The 11,440-nt window shown below is 30.9% G+C and overlaps 1 protein-coding gene across 2 annotated transcripts; it reads right to left on the reverse strand.

The window, feature by feature from the left end:
- Window positions 1-722: 722 nt before the first annotated feature.
- Window positions 723-2,758, reverse strand: LOC131048204 (U-box domain-containing protein 33). 2 transcript variants are annotated; one of them, XM_057982095.1, is made up of 3 exons: window positions 2,126-2,753; window positions 1,157-1,915; window positions 723-1,081 (listed from the first exon to the last, which is right to left on the reverse strand). In XM_057982095.1, the coding sequence occupies exons 1-3, from the start codon at window positions 2,516-2,518 to the stop codon at window positions 878-880; spliced, it is 1,356 nt and encodes a 451-aa protein (XP_057838078.1). In that variant the 5' UTR covers window positions 2,519-2,753; the 3' UTR covers window positions 723-877. The 2 variants fall into 2 exon arrangements, with proteins under 2 accessions (XP_057838078.1, XP_057838077.1); XM_057982094.2 differs by having other exon boundaries at window positions 723-1,915; window positions 2,126-2,758.
- Window positions 2,759-11,440: the final 8,682 nt, after the last annotated feature.

Here is an 11,440-nt window from a genome sequence, read left to right on the forward strand (position 1 = left end):
TGACTAATGTATATAATTATAATTTGAAATTTTACATATTATAAAACATAAATTGATGACCATTCAATTTGTACTTTCAATTTGAATTTATAATAGTGTAAGTGATAATTACTTAGGTTCTATTAATTATTTAAAATATAGTACATGAATGTACTTTACCACTAAAGAAAATTATGAGAATCATGGAAAAGAAAATGGTTGCACCTCCACGTTCCCACACACCATAAAACATAAATCAATGAACATACAGTTTATAGTTTAAATTTTGAATTAAAAAAAGTGTGTAAGAAATGATTATTTAGATTCTATGAATTATTTCAAACATACTACATGAATTTATATTTATAAAAAAATTATGAGTAATCATGAAAAAGAAAATGGCTACATCTCTATGTTTTTCTAATAATCATTTTCATAACCATTCATATTTAAGAAAATAATGACATAAGAATGCTAATTTTATAGAAAGATCCAGTACATAAATAAAGATTGAACCAAGATCAATTTGACTAGTGTTATTTATAAGACATCCAATATTATAAAATTTCAAACAAATTGAAAATTACTTTTAATAAAATTTTAAATATTTGTATGATGACAACTAAAAAAATCATTCCATTGATCTCTTAAGAAACTTTATTTTTTATACTATCCCTTTGATTGATTTTTCTTATAAAATACTTTTTGATAAAAATAAATAAATAAATAAAGAACACCAAAAATAGTATAATCTAATAGACAACTTATTGAAAAACGGTAAATATAAATACAAATCAATTATAATTATTACATCCTATTTTTGTATGCATCATATCAATATAAAAATGATATAAACTTTTGTATATGCATCATGTTCCTTTAAAAAATGGTCAATAGACTATGATGTTAAGCCTTGAGGACAATTGGCTTCTTTCCACTCCTGAATAGCAGATTTAAGAGAACGGTTTGGAAGGAGATTGGTGTGATCTACTCTCGCATTTGTCATTGGTGAGGTGTTGTGACCAGAATCAAACCATTCCTTGATTGCCTCCAATTCATAGGTAAAGCCATCCGCAGCAAAGTGAGGATCATCCATGACCTCCTGCAAATTATGCCAATTCCTTACTAATAAAAAATGCATTTGTAAAAGTTGTAAGGATATAAAAAGGATACTTACATGAGAGATGGGACATGTATAGAGGCTAGGAACTTGTCTTTCTTGAGCAGGCTGGACAATTATTGAGGCAGGTTGGACAACTGTTGGGGCAGGCTGAACAATGGCCGAGGCAGTAGCTTGAAGTTCATCAAGAGTATTAGTGAGAGTGGGATGAAGATTAGGCCTATCTTGTTGACTGGCTGCTGTGCATTCAAGGGCAAGATATGCTAAGTGTAAAGCCTGATCAAAGGGCCATTCCCCAGCTAAAGGATCTAGCAAGTCATCCAAGTGTCCAGTTTCTAGTGATTGTGAAACCTTTCTCACCAATCCAAATGCCTTTTGGCCTGTGAGAAGTTGAAGAATAATGATCCCCAAGCTATAAACATCTGATTTGTCTGTAAATTCGCCTGTTCTTTGATACTCTGGATCCAGATATGATATATTGCCTCTTATGAGTGACTCTTGAGGTAGAAGCTTTGCCATGCCCGAATCACTGATCTTACTAGTATTAAATTCATCTAGCAAAATGTTTTCGGGCTTCAAATTGCAGTGAAAATTTCCATTTGGCTTTAAACTATGAAGGAAGTGTAATGCTGAGCAAACTTCACTAGCAATGCGAACTCTGACATGCCAGACCAGCGGTGAAGTGCCATTTTTGCAAAATAGACGATCCGCCAAGCTTCCATTGACCATATATTCAGACACGATACATCCTCTATCCAAGCACTCTCCCACAACCCTTACCAAATGAACATGTCTAACATCCCTTAATACATCCATCTGCCAAAGCAACATTTAAACCATAAAATGTATAGAATAAGAACTTACAAGAAAACAGACAACAAAATTTTCAAGGATTAGCCATCAAATTTAGGCCCTGCTCACAACTAGTGACCCTCAGTACTACTGATTATCACTCTATCTCCATTTTTTGTCTATGCAATAAGGAAAAAGGATAGTAATGGTAAGATAATTTGGTGGGTGTTTTACCTGCTGATGAAATATTTGCTGATCTAGATTGAAGCCATTCTCTCTCCTAATCTTCACGGCAACCCCAGTCTCCTCTATTTCACCTTTGTATACCACGCCGTAGTCTCCTTCCCCAACTTTCAAATGCTCTGAAAAATCGCCAGTGGCAGATTTGATGTCGTTGAGAGAATATATTCTGTAAAGAAGATTAGCCGAGGAGGAGGGCGAGGTTTCGATCCGCGGCCTCGACTCCATGTAATCTTGAAGCTTTATGATTGCGTCATCCTTTTCTCGCATTAGGCAATTGTTTATCCCCTTCAGCCGCTCGATCTCTTCAAGTGCTGTTTCGATCTCCTGCGAGTGCTCTATCTCTATCTCTGCGAGTAAAGCTTCCAGATCCTCCATGCTCGCCATTGCTGGAGCTCAACGTAACCTCCGTTCTTTTTAACATTACACGACCCAGTCTAACAGAGAAGCTGCCTTTCAATTACAAAAATCCAGTTTTGAACTAACGGGGAAGTTGCCTTTCACGTACAAGATCCTTGTTTGAACTAATAGAGAAGCTGCTCTTCATCTAGAAGATCGATTTTTGAACTAACGGAGAAGCTACTCTTCATCTAGAAGATCGATTTTTGAACTAACAGAGATGCTACTTTTCATCTTAAAGATCGATTTTTGAACTTTTCAAACGGAAGCCGCCTTTGACGGACAATATTCAATATTGACCAGTTCCAGTAAACATTCCCGAGTCGACGTGGGGTCCCTCATTCAATTATTGAACGTGGGAACTGACTTCTGAGAGATGTAGTTGCTACGCAAATGCAGAAAGAGTCCAAACCAAAAACTAAAATTTCCTTCCCCATTCTGCACACATTAGAATCTAACACGACCCAATTTATTTTTCCTTCAGTCTAAGACTCTTCTGCCAAATTTCCATCAACCAGCCATTTACGAAAATTCCAATTTCTATCGACCGATCCTTTCCAAACACCTTAAGGTCTGTCAAGGGACACCGCCATTGACGCCACAAAGGGACGCGTGTTGGGGGGCGGGTCCCTACCTATGTACTCCCCAATGGAGTCTCCTGCATGTTCTCTGTACGTCAACTAAATTAATGTTAACTCGCATAAGAAAATCTTACACAGTGCCTAATCTTTCGCTGTCTATCTGCTAAGCAGGTACGGTGTATTCTTATTAATTTTTTATTATAGAAAATGATAAAGTGGATTTTATTTTATTTTATTATTTAAAAATTAAAAATAAACTTTTAAAAGGGGGTTCAAAAATTAGGAAGAATAGTACTTGGCTTGATAAAAAAAAATTAATTTATATCTATTTTTTTCAAATTTTATTTAGAAAAATATTATTAAACATTTCATTTAAAAATAAGAGCTATGATTATAGCTAAAAACTGATTTATTTGCTAAAAACTGAACATTAAAAAACATACTGATGTGGATGGAATAATGTGACATTAGCCTAAAAGACAAAACATGTGAGTGGGATAATCTAGCAGCAAAATATAGCACATGTCAAATTAATTATAAGAAACGAAAAGTTAAAATCAAAATTTGTGACTGGTTAGTTGGCTAGGTTTAGAAACATTATAGAATGATGACTGCACCAAACCATAGTGAAAAATATATTTAACAAAATGAATGATAATAGTAAAGGTAAGGGATTGAAACGCATTAATGCCAAGATAGAACTCAAGATAAATAATTTATAATTTATAAAGTAAAAAAATATACCTCTTACTTTTACAAATTAAATTTTTTATATAATATTAAAATTAATTAAAGAAAATAGAAAAAAAAAAAAAAAAAAACTGTAAAAAAATGAATCAACAAACTTACGTTTTACAATTAAAAATATGCATCTTACTTTTACAAATTAAATTTTTTATATAATATTAAAATTAATTAAAGAAAATAGGAAAAAAAAAAAATTGTAAAAAAATGAATCAACAAACTTACGTTTTACAATTTTGTTTACCAATTTACTAGCTATTGACCAAATTCTTATATGTCCCTACAAGGAGAAACATTTTAGTACTCATAGCTTCTTAAATAAATGACAAAAGAAAATGAAAATTAAAAGTTAAAATAAGATTATGTATTTATTGTAACTCATTTAAAATGTAAGAATTGAAATTTAAATGTTTACCATAGCAAACAATTTGAAGTTATATATTTTTTAAAAATTTAAAATAATGAAAAAAAAATTATACAAAATGAATTGATAGGTTGATTAAAATAGAGCAAATGGATTGTTATGGTAAGCAATCCACAACTATTTTGAAAGCTATATTGAAAAGTTGAATTATGAGTTTCCAAGGGCTCCTAGTGGAAATGGAGAGCCCTTTGACTAAAAGTATATATTCATTTAAATGATTTAGTAGCATTCCAAGTGAACCTAAATGATTGGCTTTTTTTTGAACTCCAACTAGCAAGACCATAAGATAAATCCATTATTGCATGGAGAAAGTTATCTTTCACTAATGATAGATCTGGATGCACTTTTTTTTTCTTTTTTTCTTTTATCTTACTTTATTGAAATATCCTCAAATATTATTCTAATTTTGAAGATAATGCAAATAAATCCCAATTGAGAAAACTTTATGGACCAAAATCTCTTAACTCTTTAGCTTAAGATTTATTACTTAGAATTGAAATATTCTAAACATTACCCAGAATTTAGATTGATAGAATGTTCCTATCATTTTATTATAATCCCGATGCACCACTGGTCTATTTTGATGGTCTTACAACATTTCAAGCTTTTTAATTTTTGTTAAAGGTTTAATGTATGGAATTAAAATAATTTTGTGTAAATTAGGAAAAAGTAAAAAGAAAATATAAATAACAACTAGGAGTTCAATTCATTAGTATATTGTCGTATTTTTTGGTTATATACTTTTATTTTAGTAATTAATTTTATTTTTTAAATATTAAATGGAAGAAGATTTAAGTTTATAATTGATAAGTAAAATTGATTCTTAAATTTAAGTTTGAAAAACTGATATAATTACAAAGATATTATTTTCTTGAAACTATAATTATTTGATAATTTTGCAACAAATTTATTTAGTTACTCTACATCATGAAAGAGGGTTACGTTTGTAATTTCTTTGAAAAGAAGTTGATTTTTTTTATTTTTCTAAAAAGTAATTTTTTTATTTTTTTTTCGATTTTCCTAAAAAGTAATTTAAAAAATATAAACATATCATTTTTTTTTTCCTAGTACCAAAAAAATCAATCATTTAAAGTATCATATCTTTTAAAATATATTTTGATGATCAAAAAGACATGATAAATGAGCTTTCATTTTGTTGCTTTCAATTTCCTATGATGATTTTTTTTTTTATTGTGAGACTTGAACATAATATTAAACGGAGTACAATATTGATTATTATTATTACAAAACAATTATTTGAGTGGAAAGTTTCCAAAATGCTACATAGTATGATTTTCCCAACAGTGAGTAGGAACCGTAAAGGATGCATGCGACCTATGTAGCCAAGATTTATATTAGATTAAAATAACATTTTTTTAGCATATGGTGCAGGGTTGGGATTCTCATCACTGAAAGCAACTTATTCATATGGCCTATCCTGTGCACTATCAACTGTTTTACCTGGTTCAATCTTTTTCTCCTCTTTTTTTGGGTCCTATTTTGGGGAAGCCTCTTTTATTCTCTTCCTTGGAATGTCCTATAAAAACCATGTTTATGGAAAAGACAGCTGACAAGGGCCTTGAAAGATAATAACTGTCAAAAGGGTTTTACGCATGAAGTTTTATCCCTTAGAAGCTTCCTACGATGTTCATGTGAATAATGAACCAAGAGAAAATCAAGGAATCAACTCAATCAGAAGGCATGAATCAAATAAATCTATACCATTTGTGATTACTATGCACGCATATACCCATACACTACTTCCCAACTAGAATGAGATTTTATAAATAAAATATCAATGCCCATTTAATAAACCCAATAATGAAATCTAAAAATAAAAGTGGAATGAAGTTAACAAAGTGTCCCTCTGATATACCAATTTAAGCTTCAAGTTTTCATTTTTAAGGTTACCAAAAATCTATATTGCTAGGTATGCAGGAGTTGGCCTCTCTACCTTGACTAGAATGGGTCTTCTCCTGGTTGTCCTTTTATTTCTAAAGATATTGAAAATATATATAGAGAGAGAGAACCAAACATGGGTAAAATTTTTGGATTGCCAAATTGGATATACCAGACTTAAACTGAGAAAAGTGGCTAAGAAATATTAAAAAAATAGCAACAAGTAAGAAACAATTTTTGTTTCAAACATGAAGGAAAACAAAAACTAACCAGTTTTCAATTTCTCACTAAAACTACTTCTGTAATAGCTAGTTGATAACACTTTCAGAATCACTCTAAAACAATAAATAGAAACAATATGCAAGCACACCAATATTCATTCAATGAGACCAGATATTGTAACATATACATTAAATGACAATGACATTTTGCAATATTTAGTTTCACTTAAAAGAGTACTTTGCATTTAATAATATTTATTTCATGAAAGATTTTGGTAGATATCAAAATAATTCAAGATCTTTGGAATTTTATTTCCACGATCTATTATATACTCACAAAACATTAGAAAATCATCATAATTTTTTCCTTCCTCACATTTGATTGGTTATATTTTTTTAATTTAAAGAAAAACAACAAAAACCCTAGGAAATTGTATACAGGCCAACAACAAACCCTAGGAATTTGTATACATGCCAATCAGAAAAATGTAAAAAATAGAGTGAAAAATGATTTCAATGAATAAATTATCTAAACCAAAAATTAATTGAAAAAATGAGTGAGATGAAAACATTAGTCTCTGCCTATAAATAGGGGGGACTAATAAATTTAAGAAGATTGCTAAAAAATAAGTAGCAAAATTTTATGTTCATGGGCCACTAGTGTCACAAATTGTTACTTAAAAAATTGAGCATCAATAAGAGAGAAGACCTGGTCATTATTCATGTCAACTTCATGCCTCCAATAAGGGAGAGGGCGTGTGTAGTGTCATGTCGACTTAGTTAATGATTTCTTGCTAGTTTAGCAATCTTATAATGGGCCAAAAAAAATCAATTTCATTTATGTGGATGTGTAATGTCCCCATTTTTGTGTCTTACTTAGTGTTAGAGTTTTTAGTAGGGTTAGCCTATCATCAAGGGTCTTGAAGGCTAATACAGTGGATAGGGCGCCCATTCAAGGGTCTTATGACCCTTTGGGGAGGTTTGGGAGGCATTTGAGGAGCTTAGGGTCAATCTCGGTTTTTTTAGGAAGATCCCTATTTTTTTAGGGGAGACTGGCAGTTCACCTGTTGACCACCTAGGAGCTTTTTGATCCTAGCAAGGGTCTTGATGAGATTTTTCAATTGATTGGAGACAGACTCCTATTTTATAGGATGGTCCTTTTTTTTTAGGAGGAGACTGGTAGTTGGCTTGATTCATTCAATCAGGCCTGGAATTTGACAGGCAAAATGGTCATTTTTTCACTTTTGAACCGCATTTGACAGTTTAAAAAATTAGTAGAATGTATGCATTGACATGCTATTTTTTTCTAAATCCATATAGATGACACTTTAAATTATAAATAAACCGTAAAAAAATCTAGTAGGTAATATATTAGTTTAGAATGTTTATTATAAAAATACAAATTTATTTAGAATTTTTGAAATGGGAGGATTTAGAATATGGAAGGATGTAGTTGTTTCTAATTTTATAATATTTTAATATGATTTTTTAGAATAGTTATATTTTTTCATATGAATTTAGAAACTTGTCATAATTGAAATGATAGAATATAATTGATAAAATATTTTAATATGAATTTTTACAATATATTCTATTTTTTATATATGAATTTAGAAACTTAGTCAATTTAATTTCTTAAATATATTTAATAAGATTGTTATAGAAACTTTTCATTATATATATAATTTTAAAATTAAAATGTTTATTATTACTAAATTAGTAATTATTAATTGATTAATATATAATAAATATTAGTGTATTAATTTAGAAACTTATTTAGTAAATTTAAGATTTTTTTGCATATATTACTTATTTATCATTATTTTCTCATTATTTATCAATCTTCTACTTTAATATTTTTTTACAGTTAATATTTTTCATAAAACGTCAAATGAAAGGCATTGAAATGACTAAACCGTCAAAAAAATTCATATGACAGGTGGGGGTGACCGTCAAATTCCAAGCCTACATTCAGTCATCACCTTGGGACCGATTGCAGCACCAATTTCCAATTGAAGAGGTCGAGTGATCATCCACCCCTAGATCTAAAATTGCAAGTTCTAATGTTTTGGGAAACTTTCTTATTTCCTAATTTATTTGGGTGTTTGTGCAGTTTCTGATTTTTTTGAAAGTGATTATTTTTCAATTCTCTAAATTTTTTTTTCTTTTGGGAGTTTTCTTGAGTTTTGACAATATAAATGAATGCAGCCAAGAAGATATGCTAGAAAATTACAATCCTGTTGTAGACACTTAAAAATAATTATTTTAATTATTTTTAATTCCTCACATAATTAATTAATTAATTATGTTAATTAAAATTATTCTCAATATTAATTAAATATAATTAATATTGTCACTATAGCATATGATTGATTTATTTAATAAATCAATCCCTTTCTTTATTCTTCTAAAAAATCAAATCCTCACAAATCTTCCTCTTAGCTAATTAATTTCAATTAATTAGTTAACCTACATGATTCCTACAAATCATCTTCTTAATTCATCATTAACCTAATAAATTCTTCCAGAAACTCCCTAAACTCACTTAACATTATTCTTCTAATTTTTTATTCCCTCCACTCATTCTCTCTCCTAGTCAAATTCTCCTACAAATATAAATCCCACCTAACATTTCCTCTAATTCCCCTCCTAATGAGCCGTTAATGGCTAATCATCATGATTAGCCACAAAGTCAACTCTTTGTCCTTTCATCCAGCCACTAGCTTTAAATGCTCTTTTTCTAGATGAATGTAAGATTTTCGAAATCTCACATTCCTCTAGGCATTTCCCTCTCCCAAGGAATTTTTAATTCCTTTTTATTCTTCTAATCCCCATAATATTCGTTTTTGGAGAATTTTTAATTCCTCCAATGCATCTTGTAGAGTGTGGAGATACGAAATGTCTTTAAGGCATATTTCTTGGTCTCCACACCCTCTCTTGGACCTTGTGTGACCTCACAAGTAAATCTTAGCCCTTCATCTCGAATTCATCCTAGCCATCTATTTTCCTCTCCTCTTCCTATAAAATAGGGTTCCATCCCTTCATTCAAAACATCTTGAAATCCAGTAAGCTTATGTTGCCCTTTTGAGCCCAAGAAATTATCTTGGCAACTTGATCATCTCATCCTTATCATTCATCCTAATCATTTGTGCACAATATTGGAGAGTCATCCACATCCAACAATCAAAGGAGCACATCAAGTGGAGCATTATCAAGGGGCACCTTCACTTTATCAAGCTCAATCTGAAGGAGAAGGTAAAATAGCAAGGTGAAATGGTCTTTTAATGATATTTTAGCATTCTACATGTTTATTTCGTTATGTTTTGATTAGTTTACCTTTCAAATCTGTTTTTCCCTCTTCATTTTGGCACGCCCGGTGGGACTCACGTCCCTGAGAACTAATATATTTTTTTAGGTTTTTTGTGAGTTGTGAGACGCAGGTTCCAAAATAGCGCAACTGCAGAAAAAATAAAATAAAATAATATATATATATATGTATATATATTCGCAGGTTCTAGAATCGCGGCTCTGCATTTTTGTGCGACAGCTCCTCTTTATTCTGTTCTGTTTCTATTTTTTTTTATGTTTCTATTTATGTTGCATCACGACAGCTCTGTTATCTAATTTGTTATTTGATTTGTTATCTACTCTGTTTTAGTATAATCTGTGTGAAAGTAGGAGAGTATGCTCTTGTCTATATAGACAATCAGAAATCCAGACCTTTCACTTTTCTATTCTGTTTAGCACAATTGTATGCTCTGACTATAGGAAAGTGTGAAAATAGGAGAGTATGCTCTTGTCTATCTAGACAATCAGAAATCCGGACCTTTGACACTTTTCTATCTGTGTAGTGCTACTCTCTACTCTATTAATCCATCTGATAATTTTAGGCGCTAACTGTAGTCTGCATTTAATTTATTTATTTCCTGTTATCTGCTCTGTTTAAATATAATCTGTCCTTCCGCAAGAAAGTGTGAAAGTAGGAGAGTATGCTCTTGTCTATCTAGACAATCAGAAATCCGAACCTGACATTTTTATTTTATTATGTTTAGTGCGACAATTTGCTCTGTTAAATCTAGGGTTTTTGTCTGCTCTGTTAAATCTAGGGTTTCTGTTTTGTTAAATTTAGGGTTTTCGTTCTGTTAAATTTAGGGTTTCTATTATGTTAAATTTAGGGTTTCTTTTCCATTAAATCTAGGGTTAATTTAAAAAAAAAAAAAAAAAAAAATCTATTTTTTCGCCATATCTTCTTTATCTTGACTCCATTTCCCTTCAAACTTCACCAGATTCTCGACATTGTCATTTTCCACATTTTCTTCCTTGGAGGCTTTATCTCAAAAATCCACTTTTTGAAGCCCAAAATCCCATATTTCTCTATTTTTAGGGTTTGCCATAACTTCTTCCCTTTTCATCCAATCACCTCCAAATTTTTCTCATATTATCCATCTTCAACTTTTGCTTCTTTGTCCCTCTTGGACAAATTTTCCCATTACTTCATCTCTCCTCCAATATCCCCATTTTTTGCTTGCCTATCCCTTGGAAAGTGGTAAAAACCTAGTCAAACCCCATTTACCCATCAAAGCTTTCTTCAAATCCACATTTGTCATTAGTAAAAAAGTTTTTATTCATGTTTTTCTATTCATTCCCAAAAAATTTAAAAAAATTAATATTTTTGTCATTTTGTTGATTTTTGCAGGACGCTTGTTGAAGACTATTTTTCCAAACTACTAATCAAGTTGTTTTGCAGGACGCTTTTTGAAGACTCCATTTTTCAAACTACTAATCAAGTGGTTTTGCAGGTTGCCTAGCTGATTCAACCAAATATTGTGCATTTATTTAAATTAGGCACCTAGATATTAATTAAAATGGAATGAATCATTGTCTTATGTGTCTTTAAGAAAAGCGTAAAGGTAGGAAAGTATGCTCTCGTCTTACTAGACGATCAGAAATCCAGACCCTCCAACCTTTTCTTGTTTGATTGTGTGTTTACCTCTAGCGGGTCTGCCCTCCCAACTTGCTCTTTTAGAAGGTAAGAAGGGAA

The sequence above is a fragment of the Cryptomeria japonica genome, chromosome 2, assembly GCF_030272615.1.
Source record: "Cryptomeria japonica chromosome 2, Sugi_1.0, whole genome shotgun sequence".
Taxonomy (NCBI): Eukaryota; Viridiplantae; Streptophyta; class Pinopsida; order Cupressales; family Cupressaceae; genus Cryptomeria; species Cryptomeria japonica.

Excerpts from the sequence above, each read along its gene's own strand:
- LOC131048204 (XM_057982094.2), bottom strand. The coding sequence starts at position 2,518 with ATGGCGAGCATGGAGGATCTGGAAGCTTTACTCGCAGAGATAGAGATA. Across the intron at positions 1,916-2,125 it reads AGCAAATATTTCATCAGCAG|ATGGATGTATTAAGGGATGT; the intron begins GTAAAACACCCA and ends TTGCTTTGGCAG.